Source organism: Scophthalmus maximus, chromosome 5 (assembly GCF_022379125.1).
Source record: "Scophthalmus maximus strain ysfricsl-2021 chromosome 5, ASM2237912v1, whole genome shotgun sequence".
Classification (NCBI taxonomy): Eukaryota; Metazoa; Chordata; class Actinopteri; order Pleuronectiformes; family Scophthalmidae; genus Scophthalmus; species Scophthalmus maximus.
Window position 1 is genome coordinate 20,613,528 of NC_061519.1, and position 23,973 is coordinate 20,637,500.

The 23,973-nt window shown below is 43.1% G+C and overlaps 1 protein-coding gene across 4 annotated transcripts in view; it reads left to right on the plus strand.

Annotated features, from left to right (window-relative positions):
- b4galt2 (UDP-Gal:betaGlcNAc beta 1,4- galactosyltransferase, polypeptide 2) overlaps nt 1-23,973 on the plus strand; it is a 124,088-nt gene that overhangs the window by 90,503 nt on the left and 9,612 nt on the right. For 3 of the 4 annotated variants that reach the window (XM_035634301.2, XM_047331826.1, XM_047331825.1), the window contains 3 exons: nt 6,622-6,809; nt 10,679-10,801; nt 17,213-19,246. In XM_035634301.2, the coding sequence (XP_035490194.2) occupies nt 6,622-6,809; nt 10,679-10,801; nt 17,213-17,564 (663 nt within the window). In that variant the 3' untranslated portion in view covers nt 17,565-19,246. Of the gene's footprint in view, nt 1-6,621; nt 6,810-10,678; nt 10,802-17,212; nt 19,247-22,002; nt 22,108-23,973 lie in introns of those variants that run through there. The other variant, XM_035634297.2, reaches the window with a different exon arrangement.

Sequence of the window (23,973 nt, forward strand, 5' to 3'; positions counted from 1 at the left end):
TTCCCGGTTTTTTAATATGAGATTGTTAATTATCAATTTCACGTAGATGTGTACCGGCTCCACACGGTTCAAATTTCATCCCTAAAGGCTCCGACACAAACCTCAAGAGGCACGGTTACATCTTCTATGAATATTTATGACCATTTATATAATTTCGTGTTTTTTCCTCACCGCCTATTTTTCCCATCAGAATTGCCTCGACGTCTTTCCTCTGTGTCTCTGCCTCACACACACACACACTCACACACACACCGTTGCACACATTGCAGGGAGCTGCTGCCAGCAACCACAACAAGGAGCACTGCAACCACGGCCTCCTGCTGTCAGTCACTGGGCCGCTGCAGTGGAGCAACTGGACACCTCGGTGGCAGATGATGATGTGTTTTCCGTTCAATTACCCCTCCCATATTTTCCCAGGCAGGCAGTGATTTACCCGAGCGTTTTTTGCAGTCGGAAGTCTGCTTTCCCAGCAGCTGTCCGCACTTCATCCCCGTTATCAACCATCCTCGACGCATTCGGTGTCAGTCATCCGTGCTGATTTTGAAAAGTGTGTCTGTAATTTTGTGTTTTCCACACAGAATTGCTTTTCTGTTTTGGTTCACTTGTACCGCTCTCTCAACATTTTTTTTTTGGGGGGGGGCTGAAGCCGGTGGTTGTTTTTAGTGAATAAATACCAAACACATACAGACGTTCCAAGTTAACGACTAGCGGGTGAACATAGTGGAGAGTCTGATATTAATATCGTATTTAGATAGTCTGGAGTAGGATGAGACCAAAACAGATGTAAAAGAGAGTATATATTGAACTTTTATTTGTCTATATCAAGAACTAAAGCACTGACAGGTAGATGTTTGCAGTTGTAAATAACAATAACAATGTTTGGTTTGAATGTATAATTAGACACAATGGACAAAAGCCTCTGTCAATGTAATTTAATGTTAAAAGATATTATTAATAGTATTATTTAGAAATGCCAGTTAATGCATAATGAACTAAGAAAAGGCTGTAGCGTGTAAACTGTTCTCCAGGTTGAATCAGACCCGGCTTCAATTTTATTAAAAGAGAATCCCTACATGGAGAGGCGGCTTGGAGAGCAACATTTTTCATTGTGATGGGTACCTGTTCGGTTTTAAAATTAGTTGTGTGACAAATGCAGGAAAGAACCCACGCAGCACCCCTCTCTGAAGACTGAGGTGTGGGATCTCTTCAAACATGTAGTGCTGCTGATGCCGGCTCAATGTCTATTAAAATCTTATCATCCAATTATTACCAACCATGACAATGCGGCTGGTTATGTTTTCACCTTGATCCCATCGCAAGATGGTCTCCATAGATGTTTTCTCTTGATAACTGAGCCTGAAGAGGCAGAGGTCTTATAGCTGAAGGAAACACTATTGGTTTACACACACACACGTACAAACTTGTCACACTTGGCAGTAAACTCTTTTGCACAAGGTTGGGATTGCGGGCTCACATGCATATGCACGCGGCATTATGTGTGGCCTGATCAAAAATTAATGGAGCAGAAATGTCCTTGAAAGCTAAAAGATGCCCGTGAAATAGCAAATTAGGGAGCCCAAAGAATTGCCCTCTGCTAAATTAAAGTACCCTTTCTGCGCCCTGTCAACATGCAATTTGTTGATATGTCAAATATTCACACTTGAACAGTTTGACCAGCCCCCCTGTGGGCCACCGTAGGCACATTTTGGCTGAGCACTTTGTTCTACTGCATTCTGGGTAAGAGAGAGAAAAACGTGAGGCGGGTTTTGGTCAGAAAACAACAGCCTGAAGAAGTTAATAGAATTTTTTTTAAAAAGGAAAAAGCAGCTGGCAGCACGGGGAAATGCAGAGTCCACAGAAAACACTGTGCCAACAAAATAAAATAACTCATGTTGAGTAAGAACAGAACAATAGAGTGCTTTGCAATGGTTTGAACACAGAGGAAGAAAAAACGTTTTTCTCTTCTTGTTGGTCTCTTGCCAGTTTCTGATATTCAGATTTGAAATACAACACCTGACAACATGACCACATAACAGTATTCGGTTGAATTAGATTTCCCACTAAAATTCAATCAAGGCGTCGGATATAAAAAGGTGCCATCTCCTCCACACACCTGGCAGCCTCTGTATTTATCAACCCCCGTGCCTCTGTGTATCCACACTACTTAAACGGCCTGTCGAGTATAATGGTGTCATTTTACCTTGATGTAAACTCGCTTATGGCAGGAAGTGATTAGGAAAGATGTAGAGCGCCATAAAGCCGAGATGCCCCAGTGGTTCATACACTCATGTCTCATTAGAATTATAAACAATGACCGCAATATTGCATAATGAGGTTGGGTTTTTTTTTTTCTGTAAAGATATATGTGCTCATCATCTGTAAGCCAGTAACATAATTTCCCCTCCTGCACTCTGACTTTCTCACTCTGTCTCAAGCACAGTCACAAACATTTTTTTTAAGTAATTATGATAGTTATGATTTGTTTGCAGCACAACAATAAAAAGAGATCAAACTTTTTGCCGAAACGTGGGCGCTATAGGGGAAGGTAGAACAACTGTACTTCTCTGAGCATGTATGAACTTTGGAGATATGCACATCGGTTGGTAGGTACACCACTGATTTAGATTAGATATGTGGCAGTAGTCGGGGGGGTTGAGGAGATTCAGTGTGTTTGAGAGCGAGAGAGAGAGATTCTATGTTATGTATCATGTGGAGTGAAAAAAATGCCATTATGAAACTGTGGGGGGACAAACAGTGGGCCACCACAGTCTCAGTCATTAATTTGATGAAATATTGTACACCTGCAGTTAGGATCAATGTAACAACACAGGGCCCAAAAGTAGAACTCGAACTAAAAGGCTTTTTTAAAATTTCAAACGAAGGCAGTTCATTGCAGAGATGTTTGCGAGGCGCGCCTTAATCAGCGGAGCAGTGGGGCAGACAGGGATACGGGAAGCTGAGCCATGCGGGGCAGACAGACAGTTGAGGGGAGCAGGCGATGGGTCTGACTCGCCAGCACGCCCAGCAGAGAGATGAGGTATTGAGCGTGGCGGGCAAACCAGGGAGACGGAGAACGACGAAGCTGAGGCAAAGGCAAACGAAGGATTAGGCGGGGCAACACACAACATGAGGAAAATACAGAGAACCAAGAGAGCTGGCCGTAGTGTTTCTGTGAGTGATGGATCAGGGTTTGAATACTGCAGCCTCTGGTTGAATGGATGAGGAGATGCACAGGTGAACTGGCAGGAGGAGGAAGGAAGCTGAGATACTGCTTCATTTGAGAAACCTTACTAATACTTGGCATTTCCTCAGTTCTTTGTGGCATTTATTCCAGCAGGTGACGGGAACTTTAAGAATCGCGCTCCACGTCGACGTGAACAAATCGCAGGATTTCTGCAGATTAGTCAGCTGCACATTCATGTCAACTCTGTCACATCCCAAAGGTGTCGATTCAGATGTGGTGACCGGGGAAGGCCACCGAAGTTCACGGGACTCACTGTCGTGTCCGCGAGACAAACTCGAGAGGACTTTTTGTCACATTGTGCGTTGTCATGGCGGAAGCAGCCATTAGAAGTCGGTAAATCGTGTCCATGACGGGATGCACATGGTCAGCAACAACACTCAGGCTGCGGCATTGAAAACACGATTGATTTGTCTCGAGTGGCCCAAGGCGTGCCAGAGAAGACATTCCCCACATCATTACACCACCACCACCACCACCAGCAGCCTGGACTATTGACACAAGGCTAGTCGGGTCCATGGATTCATGCTGTTGATGCCAAATTCTGACCCGACCATCTGCGTGCCTCAGCAGAAATCCACCGGGCTACTTTTTTTTTTTGTGGGTCGACTGCGGCAAAACCTCGACGCGGTCGTCTGTTGTGTCCCATCTGCTTCAAAGATTGACATGTTGTGCATTCTGAGACGCTTTTGCGCTCGCCGCAGTTGAAAAGAGTAATGATCTTGAGTAACTGTAGTCTTTCTGTCAAGCCTGTCTGGCCTTCCTCCTCTTTTTCCCCCCGTCGCTCTGGATTCATGCGTTGCACCGCTGCCACGCGATAGGCCGATTGGATCATCGCATGAATATGCAGGTGTGCAGTTGTTCCTGATGAATTGCTCCGTGACTATGGATTGAAATGTGTGTGGATTATTCTTCGGCTATCATGTTTGTTAAGGCGTCGGGGAAAACATAAAAAACACCTCTGATTATAGTGTTGTCCCGGCAATCAGCGGAAAATGCTTTGACCTTCCGTGTCTCTGACTGTCTGAGCTTCTGTAGTGGATTGCATTAGATTTAAAAAGATGCACACGCAGATTCATTTTTGCCAATGTTCACAGCTTGAGTAGTTTAGATGTTTCGGCCTCTTGAAATGCTCCTTCACTTCTAGAGTCGACGTCTCGTCTGGTTGCTCTCAGTTGGAGTTCATTAGCACGTGGGGAACAAAGGCAGAGTTTGACAGAGTGAAGTCAAAACATGACGAATGGATCTTGTATCAATACATTGTTCAAAGTTAAACTGAGTAGCTTCTAACACACCATCGGACTCAATAGCGGCACAGTGACTTGGAATCCAGGGAAGAGAGCTGCTAGAAACTTTGTTCAATCTCATCAGACAATATGTTTATTTTTTTTTATGAAATTGATTTCACTGACGTCAGTTGTATTTTGCTCTGCTATCCTCACACGCTGTTGACTGAACCCGTTCACTGTTATTTGAAAATGGACAGAAGACGACTCTATAGCTGATATTTGAACGGCCCAGTGGATTTATGACAATAGATTTCTTTGTCACCTGCACGCGGGGGATTATGCTCTCAAATCTCGGGTATTAGTGGGTTTACCAGAGGGATTACACATTGTACTTGATTCACGGGCCGTCCGAACAGATAACACACCGGTATGGAAGCAAGTGTGATCCAAAAAGAAAAAAAGAAAAGAAACTGTCCCAAACACAAGTGAGGACCAGCAGCAGATGCATTAATCACCTTGGAGATTCTCTGTGCTGTCGAGAGTGGGCGGTTTTCCCTAATGGCCGGGGAATATAGTACGTGTATGCGGCAAATTTGTAACGCTAGTTTCATTTTTCTGCCATATACAGTTAGATGCTGATGTGCTCTTCCAACTGGGAAGTCCTTTTTTCATGATGTGAGAAATGAAGCCTCACACTGGGACCAAGTCTCATTAGCATAAACGTGTAATCTTGTCATGTGGGGCCCTCTCACATCTTACAGATTTGCCTAAGGACTTAACTGTGCTACACCAGTCAGATTTGCATGAAGCTATAATAGTCATGATAACTCAGAGAGCTCATTACCCAGAGTAAATACAGTAGATTTCCTTGCAACTCACCCACTGTTATTGTGACTGTATATCAGGAACAGTAACTTACACATATTACAATGAATGAGTGAGTGGTGTTTTTCTTAATCTAACGATTATTTTTACTGTATGTTTAATCGTTCTCTCTATAAAGTCTTACAAAATTGTGGAACACCTTCAATCTCAATTTGCCCAAACGAAAGATGACGCAGTGAAATAGTTTTTGTTCGACCTACAGTCTAAACACCAAAAATATTTGCGTTCACCATCTTGAAAAAGAAGCAAGTCCTTGAATCTCTTGAATCAATTTATAAATTAAACAAATGATTATTTCATGATTACTAAATTAAGTTATGAATGGCTTCCTGTCATTGCCCAGATCTTTCGCACGATGGTGCCAAGGAAAACGGTGACTCAACTACCGGGCTTCAGTTGTGGCAGTAGCTGATGCTACAAGGATCAAACTTGCTAAGGGACTTGCGGCCATTTCTATAAAAATTATACATTGACCATTTGTACCATAGGTTAATAAAAACATCCCCTGAGGGAAAAAAACTGTTCATGGATGTCCCAGGTACTGACAGTACAAAGGTTTGAATTTTCATTTCAGCACTGGACCTTATCACTGTCACTCTATCCACTGCTTTGGTGGTTTAACGGTAATTGAACATGAATTGTAGAATAAATTTGGAAAACGTTCAAGGACGTGCAAAAGACAAGTGCCTGCCGAAAGAGTCTACGGCTGCACCGCAGCTTCTCTCTGTGCTCGTTTGCCTCTCTGCACCAAGCTGTTGCACAAGGACCCCGCGAAAAGGAGATATACATTACCCTATACGTAATTGAATGTATAACTGTCATATACATTAACCTCAGCTACCTTACGCTGCTGTGCTGCTTGGCAACAATGCATTTATCTTAGCCAAGGGGTCGAACTCGGGGGCCACGCCTGGACTGAAAAACAGATGCAATTCCCTCCTGCGGTCAGCGCTCTCTCTCGAGGTCAATACATCAGCTCACACTGCAGAGATAAATACACACCAGCACCGCAGACACTAAATATTGATGGTCAATGATGCTCTAAACAGTATTGTTTTAGTTGGCGACTGCATAGTTTGCTAAAGGGAAAATCCCAACATTCTCCAACAAGGCTGAAGGCAGATGTTGTGCAGTTTAGAAACCGTGAAAAGGGCTGAAAATGCGACCAAACTTCTCAAGAAGAGGACATGCAGCGGTGGAGCTTTTACTTCCACGTCTGTACGTAGACAACCAAAACAATGACCCCCGTCGTGTTTTCACTTGCAGTTGGGTGAGGAGACCTTCAACCGCGCCAAACTGCTGAACGTCGGCTACACGGAGGCGCTGAAGGACGCGGAGTACGACTGCTTCATCTTCAGCGACGTGGACCTGATCCCGATGGACGACCGCAACCTCTACCACTGCTACGACCAGCCGCGACACTTTGCCATTGCCATGGACAAGTTTGGCTTCAGGTGAGCTGATGATGTTCCCACTCAGCGGTGATGGCACCCAACAGGTTGTTTATTTTTTTGCTTCTATGCAGCTCAGCCCGATGTGATGCAATTTGGGTAATAGCATTTGAAGAAGGTCAAATAACGACAAGTTTCTCTGAAGGAATGTTGATGCATTAGTGATCCCACTTGGCTGAATAATTGCATACAATCACACACTGATGACGCCTGCACCTACAAAGCTTAAAGGACCCTCACCCTAACCTTTTCCAGTCTGCTCAAATCATTACTGCAGATAACTTTCACAGTTTGTGATGCTAACTCTGTAAAAATGTAATTGTGTTAAATTTGAATATGCAATATGAAATGGCCCAACAGTTTTTGTTGTGACAGGCAATTGAAGGAGCAGTATTTAAGTTGACTAAATCTCATTATGCTCAGAAAATCCTTGTCTGTGGCATTAATTAGCATGGAAATGCAACCACAATCCACCGCTGCCAATTTTGATTTGGTCATATTTCTGTACTCGAAAAACAAGAGCACATGACACCAAGCGTAACTAACAAGTCCGGACTACAGCAGTGAAAAGACCCTTATTAACTTTGAAGAGTGTGTCTGTGATCACTGGAACCGCTGGATCAGCCTGCGTGAAGCAAGATGCTGGGGGGTGTTGCATGGATGATCAGAAAACTTTGATTGACCATCACGTGGAAAAAAATGCAACAAAAATAATAAATCTTTACATCTTTGAGTTGAAAAAAAACTGTCAAGTAATTCTTTAGTCTATTATTAGTAAAACTATTTTAATAATACATTTATGTTTTAGCAAATTTTTCAAGTAAGATTCCAAGCATTACCTTGTTTCAGCCTCTCAGTTATCAGCTTTTGTAGCTTTTCTTGGTCCTGTGTATTAAAATGATGAAAATCTTGAAAACAATAACGACTGACTCTTGACAAATCATGTTATTTCAAAATTTTCTGAAAATTTGCATTAGAAAATGTAAGTTGATCCACGTGTCCAACCACTGCTGTTATGTGAATGTTAGCGGTTGTTTCATAAAGAGCTGGTGGCACTAATTCTGAACTAAGGCAATCATAAACCAAGAAGAAGCAGCGAACACAAGAGACATGATTAAAAGAGAAACAATCAGACTTAGCACAATGGGGATGGAAATATTGCATTTATGTTTGTTTCATGTATTTCAATGAGGAAAGTTTCCCTCTCCTGTGCAATATTTATATAATTAATATAATATTTTACATGCATTTCATTTGCACAAAATAAAAGAAAGAAGAGCAGGATGGAAACACAAATAGAACGAGTAAAAAAAAGTAAGTGTTTTATATTGTGATTAATTAAATAACACAATAAAACAATTTATTATGAGAACTTTTCCTATACTGTACATACGGATTACAAAGCTAAGGAATAGCTTCATCCAGAGTATATAATCTTGGCTTGTTATAGTTTGTTGTGTCCCCACAGTCTGACTGCACCGAATGGTTAGTTCCTGTTTGAAGTCGTGGCTTTTGCACAGTGACACCACACCTTCTCCTCAATTATCTAAAAGCACTGGACGCATTGATGAATGGCCTCGACGCGGCCAGTGAATGTGAGCTGCCCCTCCACGAGCTGTCAGTCCACAAGAGTTATCCCACTGAGAACACCCAGGGGGTCACAGCAGTTCACTGATGGAGTGCCTCAATAAGCTTAATGTCGTCTGGCAACAAATACAATACCAGGTGTTATTCAGGGTTGTAGTTCTGATTTGCAATCAAGCCGTAAAGACTTGAAATAGTTTCAACGGAATGATTTTTGCTCTGAGGAAAATGAAGAAAATGGGATGAAGTAGGTTTTTTGTTTGACCTGTCCAGTTTCAGCGTTTAGAAAGATTCCAGATTAAAAGAAAAAAGTCCACAAACACGCAAGACATGAATTTAAATAAAGACTTAGTAAAATATTTGCGAAACTCGGGTCACGTAAAGTGCGACCCCGTCATCTTGGCACCTCGCAACACTTCACAGCTCTCTGGGCAGAATGTCATGCAATGTATTCAATAATATCAGCATTACGTCGTACATAATTTTGTGGCTGTTTGAAGACATCGGAAACAGATGTCGGGGCTAGTGGACATCCGAGTTAACAATAACCAGCAGCTCAACATGAAAAGTCAGGACAACAACCTGCTCTCTGTTGGCGAGGACTTCTTGTCCAGGTCATTGGTTGAATCTGCCGCAGATTCAACCAATGACCTGGACAGCTGGTCCCTGTCCCTGGGAGGGAGTTCAAAAAATTGGAGCATTGTCATTGGACACAGCATTTGTAAACACCCACTCATGGCAGGATGAGTCATCAAACAGGAAAATAGAGAAACTGAGATTTTGACGTGAAAATCCTGTGGTATTGTTTTTCTGACAAAATAACAAGTGATCATTGAACAATTGTCAGGGACAAAGGGTTGAAACTGAGAAATTGTATTTGAAATGTCGAACGCTTCTAAGCAGTTAGGGGAACTCAAGCAGAAACACAAACACGGGCATTTGTCCTGTGAAATAGCCGAAACTTTGGCAGACGGTTGTTTGCTCAGAGGCAGCGGTGGAGGAAGTGATACCACACTGTAAAGGTGCTTGATTACAAGACAAAAATGATCCACTGAAAATGTAACTTAACCTCAAACAGTCCTTTTCAGCCCAGTCAAACACAACCGTAGAAAGTCTGCACACACACACACACACACACACACACACACACACACACACACACATACACACACACACACACACACACCACATTGTTGCTGGGAAAAGTTGTGCGGAAACATATGGTCTCATTAATTTCTGCTTGTCAGGAGGCTGTCATACATTTGACAACACATACTGTACACAATGTGCACCCGCACTCACTCACACACGCACACTCGCACAAACAGACACATGCATCACCCTCAGGTTAGTCTCCAGGCGCAGCGTAGCGCTCCCAGCTGACGTCCATCCCGCTCCACTAGTCTCACGAATGTTGAAGAAAAAAGAAAAATAAAACGTTTACATAATTTAATGTACATAATACGGTTGGTATCAACAGGACACTGACCCTCCCTCATTATCTCATCGTTCTTTCCTACCATCTGTCTTATCTTATATTAATTTTTAATTTTGCGTATTTGTTCCTTATTTCCCTTTTTCTTCTGATTTAATTACTTGTTTTTTCATCTCATCCATTGAGATGCACTTATATAATCAAATTTAGCATCTTAACATTTCCTATGCAAATGACCAGATATAGAAGACAAGTCATCAAAGGCTGAATATGGAGAGAAAAGTTTTACAGTTGTTAATGATGGTTTGTCTAATTCATAATGTTTGTGCTTTATTCCATTCACCATAGTTTCACCATAAGTTATCCACAAATCATTGTGCATATGTGTATCGGGACTAATGTCTCTTCAAGAGCACAATATGCTTGGATGGTGATAGTTTCTTGTCTTCACTTTGCATGAGCTCAAGAGGTTTTTGCCCACAATGCCTTCTGTGGCCCGTGTTCATATTTACCTGGGTCATTTCATGCATCATTAAAAGGGATTTTATGGTGATGGATTATCCACTTACTGTAAAACGGCACCCATCAGAAACATTAGTGGAAAAGACCTCATTGTCTGAAACATTTCATGAGGTTTTCCGGGTTGTTTTTTTTTTACTTTACCCTCCAAAACACTTTAGCTCAGTTTATACGGAAAGGGAAACGGACATAATCCTGCTAAATCTTCATGTATTTAATCATTTGTGATCGACGACAACATACAAGGGAGAAAACCTGCTAACACAATTATACTTTTGTAATAATATAAGAACTTTTCTCTCTCTCCCTCGTCTATCCCATCTCCTCTTTCTAGGCTGCCCTACGCAGGCTACTTCGGAGGAGTTTCAGGCCTCAGTAAAAAACAGTTCCTGAAGATCAACGGCTTCCCCAACGAGTACTGGGGCTGGGGAGGGGAGGACGACGACATTTACAACAGGTAAGTGTGGGAAAGGACAACATGGAGCTTTTAAATGTTGGCAGTAAAGTTTGAAGAACCAAAAAAGAACTAAAGTAAATTACTCGTGACGAGTGGCATTTTGCGATGAATACAGCACACCGAATGTATAATATAACACCATCTGTCAGGGTTATGCTCCGTAGTCTGTTTAGAACAGTATCCTTGTCAGACCACCAGCTGCAGCACACAATCTCATGCATCCATACAAATATGCACATTATTTTAGCTTCAACCGGAGACTGTTTACCCTGTAAAATGCAGTGAAATCCAGTCGTTTAGCTGTAAAGTGACGCTGACGTTCTTCACGGAGCGGGTGATTTGTTATAATGGCTCAGAGAAGGAGAACGCCTTGCAAATGAATTAACCATTTCAAGCTTTTTGAGTCGGCTTTGAACGACTCGCTAGACTTCACTAATGATATTACTGGTGGAAGTGTGCCGACATCAGACCTGAGAGAATATTGTCTGCTCGACGGGAAGACGGAAGGATGACTTCAGACTGCTTAAATGCATTTCTGGGCCATTAGTTTACTTCATCATCTCCTCTGGATGTTTGTTTGTACTGAAAATTGTTCAATTATCTGGTGAACCGATGGTCTGACTATTAAACAAATGACTGCGGCGGTGCACGTTCATCCATCTGATTTTATTCCATATAGGCAAACAATAAATGAGGATTTAGTGTGATTGCATGGAAATACTGTTATGGAACGTTTAATGGCCCCATAAGTACAACTGAAGTATATATTGATATTCGCTCAGTTACACACCCCTCACATCAAGAAACAGACATTTCAGCTTCGTATCTCCTGAAATCTCCTGTGTGTGTGTGTGTGTGTGTGTGTGTGTGTGTGTGTGTGTGTGTGTGTGTGTGTGTGTGCACGTGTGTGTGTGTGTGTGTGCACGTGTGTGTGTGTGTGTGTGTGTGTGTGTGTGTGTGTGTTTGTGTGTGTGTGTGTGTGTGTGTGTGTGTGTGTGTCTGTGTGTGTGTGTGTGTGTGTGTCTGTGTGTGTGTGTGCCCGCCCCCAGAGATGATGGATAAAGTTAAACCTCTAACTTTTTTATTGGGTGATTGCTGCACTCGGCCATTAGTGGCTCTAGATTTCCCTCTAGATATTTTCTGTTCTCCAACCGCCATGGAATGTGAAGTGACATGCAGGAACATCATTAAAATCCCAGTCAAAAAATAATAATATTTCAGAAATTGAATTCTGTTTGAGTTTGCTCCTTCGTTGTCCTGCTAGTTTTTGCTGTTTTGAAGTGAAAGATTTCATAGAGACTGAAAACCTGCATTTATGTTTGAATAAATCTGCCTATCCTTGCTACCTGCTTTTCTGAGTGTGCCTTGAACTTTTTTTTTTTTTTAGCTGTGGCGCAGTCAGACAGTGTCTTCAGATATGTTAACTGTGCAGTGAAAGTGGGGTGGCTGTCAGAAACAAGCAAACAAATCTGAGCATTAATGTGTATTGAGTCACTCAAGCAATCTGCAGGGAAATGACCTTGAAAACACACTTTGGAAAAGCTGTTAGAAGAAAACACCGTGTTGACAGGGTTGTGTGTGGGGCCATGAAAACAACGCATCACTTGAGTGGATTTTTATCCATGCCTGATGTGTGGCTCCATGAAAGGAAACATTTGTCAGTCCACTACATGTACTTGCTATGGTCCAGACTGAAATACCTGCATGGTTGTATCTCATCATGATATGAATTCTAATGACTTTGGTGGCCCCCGGATTTTTCCTCTAATGGTGCGTTCACAACAAAAAACGCAACCGCGTGATGAGACTACATACAAAGGTCACGAGTAGACGGGGAATTCGGGAAGGGTGCGAATGATGCAACGCCAAGATGCCAAATATATTCGCTTCACTCGCTCCAGTTGAACGGGCGGATATTTTGCATTTACTCACATTACTCGCACGAGTAAATATAAATGATCCCGCAGCCAAAATTGCGCAAATTCGCTTTGCGTTTGGTGTGAACGCAGCGTAACACCACCACGAGGTCGAAATTGGTCGTTTGGAGTAAAATGTCTCAGCAGCTGATGGATGGATCAAATTTTGTCCAGACTTTCATTATCCCCAGAGGATTCATTCTCACGACTTCGGTGATCCCCTGATTTTTCACGAGGGTTTAAACTTGTTGTTTTTAAGTAAAAATGTCTCAGCAACTGTTGGATGGATTTCCACAAAATTGGGTAGATTGAGAACATTGTGTTATCTGAAGCTGAGGGGGCTTTTATCCAGGCTCTGGTGGTGTGCAGAGGGGAGCATGGAGTCTCCAGTTGAGTGAACTAACAGGCAGAGCTGGCTTAGTCTCTCAGGACTCAGCAGGATGACATAGAAAAGAAGGCTACAGGATCGGAGAGACAAAAGAGCGGCCGTACAGATCGCTGTTCGGCAACCCATGAAATCTGCCCTCTGCTGTTTATAAGTCGGCAGGGAGGTCACAGGTTTGAACCGGTGTGTGTCCATCAGCCTGGTGTCCGGTCGAAGTCCCCTTGAACCTGTCGCTGATCCTCCACCTGCTCATCCGTTGATAGCCACTCTGGGGGGGAAAAAGGAGCATCGTCTATATGACTACATTGCTCTTTCACACTCGACTCCAGCGCCCCTCCCTCCCTCGCTCCTCTCTAACCCCTCCAAACCTCTGGGCCTCCGCCTGTTTCCCGCTCTCGCTTCCCTCCAGCGATATCCTTTTTTTTAATGCTGGTTTTGATGCCACAGACCATGACATGGCCACTGTCTGAAATGGGTCCTGCCAGCTTAATGCCAGCCCCGGGGGGAACTTGCTGTCCCCGCTGCCCAAAGCCTGCGGTGGAGCGGACATGCCACTTGCTGTAGAGACGACTCGCCCGCCGCCGACCCCCCGATTAAATTTAAAATGATACAACAGAAAGAGTAGAAGAGAGGGGAAGGGTTTTCTCCCTAACTATCCTCTGCCCTCCCTGAACATGCAGTAGTAGCCTCGGACTCAACAGTACCTCTCCCCGAGGCCTCTCCCTCTGAGCCTCCCAGCAGTGGCTTCCAACAAAAGCCTGAGCCAGCATCGTGTGCACATGCGGCCACGGCAGCCCAAGGACAGCACGTGTTTCCGTGCAGCCTCCACAGTGTCGTCAGAGTCGGGATATTTTGGACTTGTGCATGCCAAGCCTTTCGATAGTTTCAGCCGCACGTTCAGTTTTGGGAAGTGTGGTAGTTTTTTCCGGCCCACCCTCAGGTGAGATCAGGTTTTCAAAACGCTCTTTTCGATCTCATCTTTTCAACAAAAAATGATTGTCTCTTGCATTTTGTCAATGGCCTCACTTGTGCTTGATCTGTGCCAAAATGTGAGTGGATCCCACATGAATCGGCACATGCTCATTATGAGCTGTGTCCACAAGGAGAATAATCATAAAAACTGCAGCATTATTATTTCACAAACCAGTAACTTATGTAATGAAATGGATATGCTATAAAAATGGCAGTTAGCTTTTCAAGCTTTTAAAGGTCTCCCTTGTTATTGTTACCGCTGGGACCAATACACAATCAATTAAACAGAACTTATTCAGAATATGCAATGCATTAACCCAGGTTTAGTCCAGTGGTGACACGGCGCTACAGAGGCCGAGCTGCATCTCACCTCTGGGTCCAGAAATATTACTCAGCTGTGAATCAAAAGGATCTAATTTGATTTAAATCTGCTTTAAGTAGCAAAGTCCAGTCACTCGCTCTCCTCTAATCGACGATTTGATTGCATCAAGAGGTTATTTTGTCATATCTGCGGTTGCCTGGACGAATACATGCAGGCACCCACAAGGTTTGGCTGGGAGAACAAACAATTACCCCCTGGGTAGACGGAGCAAGCGGGCACATTTTCTGTATGATACTTTCTACAGAACAGAAGTCAACACAACACAGCAGAGAGCGCCTCCTTCACAACGAAGTGGAAGCAGTGTAGGGTGAAGACGAGGTGACGGAGGGAGGCAGCAGCAGCAGCCAGTGAGCGAACACAAAGAGCAGCACGAATCTGCAAAATGTCAGAATTCAATGCTTTTACCTCGAGTCGGATTCAGAAAAATAATAAAGAAATGAATAAATATAACCGTTTTGTCAGTAGAGGTGTTACCTTTATACAGTTGTCCCTGTTGTGAAACCCAGCGAAAGTGGCCGCGAAACACTCAACCAGAAGCACATCTGAATTAAAGGGGCAGTCATTTCAGATTGTAGAAAGATTGTTTTGGTTTTTTTGACTGCGCTGGTTCGGTGCTGACGCGACCACAACGCGCAAAAACTGGATTGTTTTTCGGCGCGCACGCACAGCACCTACAGCCAGCGGACCGTGGGAATAATCCCTGATCTTTTACAAAAAGTGCATTGGATTCAAATCGCTTACTCGCCCCATTTAAGTTACCCTGTGCACAGGAAAGCCAACTTTAAAAACTGGGAACCTGAATGTGAGCATAATATGTCTCCTTTAAGAAAAGGAGAAGTTGTGGAGGGAAGAGAAGGAAGGAGTGAGCAGAGGGTAAAGGAGTGAGGGGAAATGAAGCATGGAGTGGAGGTACAGTCGGACAGAACAGGCACAGTCAGCAGCTGCTGGTGAAGGAAAACCACATGCAAAGAAGCAGAAGAGCAAAAACTGAACAGGAAAAATTAGCTTTCTCTCGATTTGATTTGCAGAAAAATGAGATTGCTGATATACAAATGACTTTGAATATCGGCATAAATCTTCATAATGCGAAATTAATGTGTAATGAAAAAAAAAGAAGCTTTCTTTTCGGGAACAGACTCAGACCCACTACATCATTTCCTGATTATTCTTTCTGTGCCAAACTTGTGTTTTCCCTTCTTGGAAACATCCTTGTAATTTGCAGCTAAATTCCAGCCAATGGGACATCGTGAGGGGAGTTTCCAGTAAATTGGCTGGAATTACAGGAACCATCAAGTAATAAAAGCATAGATTGAATTTATACTCCCTTCTGAAAATATTCGTTTTCCCTCCTGGGACTTTTGGTACTTTTCTGATATTCAGGCTAATTTGCGGGTCATAGTTTACCCACCTTATATCCCAGCTCTCTTCTCAGACATTATATGGTTTTATTTCAGTTATTTTTATTGGCTACATTTCATTCAATAACTTTTAACTCTTTAAAGGTGTCCAATATCTTAGTTTGTGTGAAAAAGACAACAAGCAGAAGGTTTAAACTCTTTCCTCTTGCTCCTGTTCACTCCCAAACGCTTCACTTTTCTATTAACATTCTCTCCACTGTGCATCTTCCGGCCCACACCACCACCACCCACTCCTCCTCCTCCTCCTGCTCCTCCCCCTGCTCCTCCCCCTGCTCCTCCTCCTCCATCTCATTTCTGTGGGAAGGGAAAACCGAGGCAGGACATCAGACTTTGACTCCATTGCTCTAATGCAATTAACTGAACAAGAGAGGAGAGCCAGAGAAACTCCTGATTAATCCGATCAAATAGATCCTCGATGTGCGTGTGTGTGCGTGTGTGTGCGTGTGTGTGCGTGTGTGTGTGTGTGTGTGTGTGTGTGTGTGTGTGTGTGCGTACATGCGTGTGTGCGTGTGCATGTACACAGACGCACACACACACAGTCCATCTTTGCCGTAGGCTGCAAATGAAACTTTTCATGCTAGATCCTTTTAGCAGGGCAGATATTTTTCTAAGGAGAGCGAAGTGCTGGACTGTTCACTCCACTTCACAAGATTAGGAGCTTTTCAAATGGACATGGTGCTTCTGTTAGTTAAGTAAGCCGTGCTATTTAATGGATTCACGCCAAGCTGCATTTATATGGGGCCTTTTAGTTCACTTACAACAATGGCAAAATGGTTCAAACCCTAATAAAAATGCCCCTTCTTCCTTTTCCCTGTAAATCTCTTGTGTTTCGGTCGATACCAACCCCATTTAGAAAACGAATATACAAAGAGAAACAGTCAATTGAAAGTTTGTTACGACAAAATACACTTATGACCTTTAATTACATTCCTTCAGAGTCTTGACAACATGTAGGTTTTCTTTAGGTTCGAGTGAATGCTATATGGGAGAAACGCCCGGAGGAATTTTATTACATCTGGCATAAATGTCCACTTGGACTCAAGGATGAACTGATTCGATTTTGGTGGTTAAAGGTTAAACACGAGATCGAATTATAACTTAATACACTTATAGCCTCTTTATTAAACTCCTTCAAAGTCTTTACCATGTGAGTCTGGACGGACATCTTGACTGGTTGGCAGAGGCACACAACTGTAAGATGATCACTATGGTTTCATAAGCATATTGCAGTCTGAGGCTGTTGCTTCACTCTCATCATGGCATCAATTCCTGATACGGATTCAGTCTTGGAAAACTAGTGTTCTCCTTTCAGTCTCCCTTTCATTTTCTCCATCACAGCTCCCGAAACAAGTGCTCAGAGGACCCCCGCAGTGGGGAATTTTACAGGGCTTGCCTCCCACCTGCTGGGTGTTTCTGTGGAGGTGGCCGTCCAATGATTCGGCTCCGGAATGTGTGCACATCGCACAGAGGACGCCGGAGACTTCCGTCCTGCAACTCCGCTGTGTCCTCCGTGTCCTGTCAGTTACATAATACTCACACGATGCTGTCACGCCACGTTTCTGCCCACCACTGTCAGAGTGGTTGTGTGTGTGTGTGTGTGTGTGTGTGTGTGTGTTTTCTGCTCCAGCTGAAGTTTTGCTTTGGTCAAGGGCACAATTCTCTGCTGTCTACAAGAATGAAGAGATGCTAGTTGATAAGTTCCTGCACAGCACATTACAACACACACATATGCATGAACACACAACCCGACAAGGTCACAGCTGAAGTGGGTGTTTTTTATCAGACTTCTTTTTTTTTGCACTGACTTCAGTGTGTGTGTGTGTGTGTGTGCGTCTTCCATTTCTGAACAAGCATCTTGGACCAGCATTTAATCATCATGCAAAGTTCCCTGTTGCCAGACGAGGCGATGCAGAGCCGGCCCGCTCTCCGGGAGCCCTCCATGGGACTTTCAGAGAGGTTCTTTTTGGCAGAGAAGTTCAAAGGTGGAGAAACGAGGATGCAGCGAGGCACGCGTACAGATTTCGAAGACGCACAGATGATATTTCACACGGGCAAACACACAGTGATAAATCTCTGTTTGTGAGGCCAAAAACGGTTCCATTCTCTCTGAAGGTTATTTTTATTCTTTTTATTTCATTGTTGCCGACGTTGCCAACAACCCTGATAAACGATGTCACGGCTGAGTTCCAGTCTTAGTTTCCTACATCAGACGTTGAGCACAAAGAGTTGAAACGGCTCCTGATCATTTCAACACAAACAGATGATTGATTCGGTTTATGCATCGGGCAAACATTCATTTATTTGGTCTGGCAACTCCGCAAAAACACAGCATTATCATGACCGTTCATTTGAAGTCATGTTTCTGTCTACCTGATGAATTTCAGTCCAATTTTTTTTTAATCGTTTTAGCTCGATTTCGGTCTCCACCACACAAACGCTCTTTAGCTGCTGGATGTTCCACTGAGTTGTCCAGCTAGATAGTAACTTTGTCTGTTTGCCATTAGGTTCTACTTGCAAACACTTGGTTTTTAATAACTGTCTGTAGTCTCGAAGGCAGCTTCAGAGTCGGGTCGTTGTTCTTTACCGGAGAAGGGTAGAGAAGAGAAGCAAAACTCTCAAACTTGAGGTGCCTGTGCACTCACGCTTTTGTGAAGCTTTCACGCGTTATAAATCATGTCATCTGTACAGCTGTAATTTTCTTCACCTTCTGCACATTTCCTGAGAGTGATGTATTGGATTTAAACGCACAACTGCACATTACCAATTACATAGTCGCCCACAGACCACATGCTGAGATATATTATCGCAATCTGTTACAGTGTATGTATATTTCTAAGGATCACTGTCACTTCTAAAATTATTTTTATGTTGATGTTTGGTTCTTATTTTCTCCAGTGCTGAAATATTTCCGTATGAACATATACTGTATGAGTACAAATTGTGATTTACTAGAGTATTTATATTCTATGCCTCTTTATACATACCCCAATGCATATCAGAATGTTTTAGTTTTTGCATATTTGCACTTATCTTTCATTGACTTTTTAGACTTAATCTCTAAGGTTTTATACAACTGTAAGATCCGAGACTCTGTTAAAGAGTAAAGTCTACTTGGGGCACCTTGTCAAGTTTCGGGTGGTTTCATTTAAATTAGAACACAAATGCTCCAATATTTCACAAAAAGCAAAGTAATATAAAAAAGTCTTTCCTTCCTCATTAATCATCTCATGACCCCTCAGTTTCATCTTGTGACCCTTCTCGAGGATGGCAACCGCAGGATTTCAGCCATATTTAAAACTAGCTGCACTTTGACCAGCTGCAACGGTAAAATACGATTTATTGATTTATTGATTTATTGATGTATCAGTATTTGTGGTATCACCACAGACAAGCCTCACACTCTGCGGGGCAACAAGCACAAAGAAGATTATTTTAAAGATGTCGAACTGCATATAATATATAACTTGGCTCACTGAAAAGCTGAGGAAGCTTTGCTCACTCTCACATTATTTGCACCATAATAAATCTCTAAATTAATGCAAATGCATGCATGCTCACATGTGCACGCACAGACACACACACACACACACACACACACACACACACACACACACACAGACAGACAGACAAAGGCAGTCATCTATGCATTCGTGCCAAGTCAGCAAAGTCCCTGAGACTTGAGAGGCGAAGATTTGTTAGTTGTTAGATTTCCGGTGAATTTATTTTACGGGAGGGTTGTTTTGACGGAGTTGGAGTTTTGCCTCTCTTGCGGGTTGCCGTGCTTTCTGAGAGGAAGGAGAGAAGGAGAGGGAAGGTGAAATGAGCAAGTCGCGAAGAGAAAAAAGCATGGAGCAGGAGTGAAGAGGTGAAAAGGACAGAGAAGAGGATGTGAGCAAGGGAAAACAGGAAGATGCTCAAAGATGAGCTGAGTAGGAAGGAGAGGATGTGAAAAGCGATAGAGGAAGAAGAGCAACATGAAAATGATATACATATATATAGATAGATAGATATAGATATATATCCAAATATTTGTTTTTCTACATGAGCACAAAGTGATGCTGGTTAACCTACAATATACTGTACAAACATGCGTTGTCAGCCTTCAAAAACCCGTAGTGGGAAAAGTGAGGGGGAACGGGTAGAGAAGGAAGTGAAGAAAAACAACACATGGACAAGTAGGAATAAACATGAAGACAGACGTGAAAAGAAGAGAGGAGAAAATGAGGCAGAAGAGGATGAGGAGTTACGACACAAGAGGAGGAATTTGAACCGGAGAGACGACGACGAGGAGCTGCTGAGGAGCAATATCAGGCATGAGTGCTCGTGGAGACGGAGAGTCGGCGGGAATCGGAGCGTTGCGGGGCGGCGAATGGGAATTGCTCATTCAGTACACACACATACACAATCCTTTCGTATGATTGCAGGTATGAATATCAATGCTTCTGTCAACCCCCCGGGTTTTAACCAGGCTTTATGTGGAAGAGATCTGCTGTTTTGTGTTGCCTGTTCTCCATTTGTTGTTGCATTAGACATAAATCTCTGTGCAGATTTGCCCTTGTGTCGCATCTTAGCGGTGATACAACGCAACCGCTGTGTCTCAAAGTCTCATGCTTTGTTTGTAACTACGAGGCACTGTAAATCCCCGTCATCTTTCCCAGCCGGTGTCCGTAAAGTTCACAGCTCCCAGACTTGAACCGTTTTTCTTCCACCGGTGTTATAAAAGTGTCTGGCCAGAGTTGTTGTTTCTTTTTGAGGTTTTTACAGTCAAAGCTGGGGGATCTCCGCTTGGTCACGGCCTGCTTGGATTTATCTTCCTGTGTGTCTACGCACTGACACGTGCACAAAAGAGTAGAAAGAAACTTGCTCAAAATGTACTGTAATATACTGTACTGGGCCAAAAGAGAAAGAGCGAATAGATTCTGCACAGTAGAGTCCAAAAAGAAGAGGAGCGTGTCATCACACAGAGCAGCGAATTGGGATGTGACAGACGACTACAGAGTGTAAATAATCACAACATTAATTTTCCTACCTCGTGTACAGTGTGTGAACAATCACAACATTAATTCCCTAACCCCACGTCCTTGTCCTTAGCACAGATTTATTTTATTTTTTTTCTGCAGTGCTGCAGATTTTTTTCGGTCCCTTGAAGGCCGGAGAGCAGAATTACATAACTTTGGGACATTACAGAGCGGCCACTTTGTGGAGGTCAGCATGTTCGGGGTCGAAGATTAATTAGTCGAACTTGAGAATCAGTGTAGTGCTCATTGTTATGACTCGCACAGCTGACTGAGCGACTGCGGCTTCTGTCTTCATGGGAAATAATGGGACTTTGGTCTAAGCCGAATTGAAAAAGATCCACACAATCCGTAGTCCTTAAAGGTATGACAGGTATCTACAGGGTTTTTTTTGCTGTTTTTCCGAGGGAAACTGTTAAGTTTCTGCTTCTGGAAGCAAACTGTGGGAAAAGTTGTCAACTTACCAGCAACTTTTTTTTTTTTTAATCCTTTTTTTTATCATTTAAGTTCAAGCATAATTACCAAAACATTTGCTGGTTCCAGTGACTCATATGTGAGGATGTGCGTCCTTTCATCTGTTTTATGTTATCTTTGGCTTTTGGATTGTTCCTTGAACATAACGATTAATGTGAAAATGTCATAACCAAAACAACCTATGGGGTAATCGATTCGTTGACTGACACTATTTTGACATCGTAATAATCATTCGTCATTTTCGAGTCATTTTGCTTTACATTTTTTGGTTAAAGCACGGTTTTGAATTGTTGGTTGCACAAACCAGGTAATTGACGACATCGGCTTTGACTTTCTAACAGCCAGTTTTTTACCATCTCTGCCATGTTATAAATCACTTTGATAATTCAATAAACAGATTAAAACATGATAAAAGTATTTTTTAGTAAGTTATAACTTGGCAAGACGTATGATACTCTCAAGGATTAATCAGTTGATTTTGACCCAACAAAAACACAAAGTGAAATAAATAGTTGCAGCATCGCTGCTGTGTTTCTCTACGAAAACCTCCCCAGTCTGCGTCTTTTTTTTATCGTCTCCCCTTTTCCTTTGTTTCCGGTTCTCTCTCTCTAAACGATACTGTATCTGTGTGTGTTGCAGGATCACTCTGAACGGGATGAAGGTGTCCAGGCCGGACGTTCGCATCGGCCGCTACAGAATGATTAAACACGAGAGAGACAAACACAACGAGCCCAACCCACAGAGGTACTGCATCACTGTCCAAACTCCTTCTGCAGCTTTAGATCCGGATCGATTTCACAGCTACACACTCTCCACACGTTTCTCTCTAACATCGTCGACTCCATCCGAGGGAATTATGATTATGGTGGCGCTGCAAAGGCCCCTGCTATTTTCCAACATGTCCCAATAATTAGTGTTGGCTACTGAGCAGTATACTGCTCAGAAACACGAGCAGAGCGAAGAGTTAGAAGGCTTAATAATCTATCGTGATTCCTCCGTTCATTGTCGTCCACTCTATCTGAGATCATTCTGTCCATTTCGGCAGGAAAGTTTGGAAACCAGAGATGCTTGACGAACAATAGGTTTATGACCTTTACTGCAGTCAGCCACCAGGGGGCGAGCTGGATGTTTTTACTTCACTTTTGGGAGCTGTCGTGTCGTCCATCGTAATATACAGTCTACGAACAAACACCCAAAAGCGGTATGTCTGAGGTCGCCGCCAGGATGCGAATGAGGTCGGTCATTGGTTCACTACTTGCACTGGAGAGACTTTCTCAATGAAAGAAGAGCAAAGAAGAGAACTGAAGTCTTTTCCCGATGTCTTTTCACTCTTCTCCCGACCGGCTTCAGCAACCTCATCCAATCACTTGCTTTTTTAAATAGCCCGCTCTTTCCGGTTTCCGACAAAGCCTTCCCCAGATGGTTCCGTGTCGCGAAAAAACATCTGGCGTGTCAGGTGAAGGAGTCGAGCGACGCTCCTCCTGCGCCTGATGAAACTTTTTCACTCAGAAAGAGATGTGACGTTTGCAAGTAGGCACCTGAAAAACAGGGGGACACTCGAGGACATGCTGAATAATTAACATTTGTTGATTTCAAAGATCTCTGGTTCTTCAGTTTCTGCTTATAGACGTAATCACGGAAAACTGCTGAATGTGTAATCACGGTTTGCCTCTGCAGTGTTGCAGCATTAGACGGGGCCATCGTGTACACAAATATCAAATGATGAAGCGAAATAAAAAACTTCCCTCTGAAGACCGCGGCTCGGCCTCTCCGGTCACTGAAAGATTTGAGGACTTTTTAAATGGCCCAGTACGAAACATTTCCCATGAAACAAAAATTGCTTTTTTCAGAGATACAGCCCAGGGGGGTTAAATGTGCCTCTTTTGACTTCACCCTTTTTAAAATTGCTTTTAAGATAAATGTGGAAAAAATGCTTCCGATATAAGTGCGCCATGGTTCTGACGAATCCGAAACCAGTGTGCAGAGATGAGCAAATCTGGACCCATTAATCACCGGGAGTATAGCACCTCATATTAAGCTGCTTAAACATGGATTATCACTGTTTATTCTCCTCTAAGAGCCCCTGTTTTCATGCCTGGATGGGCTGGGCAGCACAAATAAATCGATAGCTGCTGTAGCAGTGGCAGAATGAAGATATAGGGATCCCTCGTCCAATATTGTTTTAGTTTTGATATCATGTGAAATGATCACGTCACTGCCCCTTGACAGGACTGCACCGACTCGTGGTTCACGGTGAGCTGCGATTCAGTTGTGGCTCCTAAATTGGTTTATGAGATGATTGAAAATTGCTGGCAGTTGTTCAAATTGCCACGTATCATCCCTTTCACCTAGCAAAGACTTCAAGATAAAACCCACCCCACTCTGATACATGTCTTGGAGCACGTCGAATTAACCAAAGGCCAAGCCTGTAACACCAAATGAAAAGAAATGACATTTTTTATAGACATGGATTCGTTTGGGGTTTTGTTTTTCCACCTGAAACATGATGCACCGGCTGAACCACGTGAAAACGTCAGGCCTCCGTTGAGAAGTGGTTCAACTGTTAAAGTAACAATCGATACCATAAAATGCCAGCAACGACTTCAATGT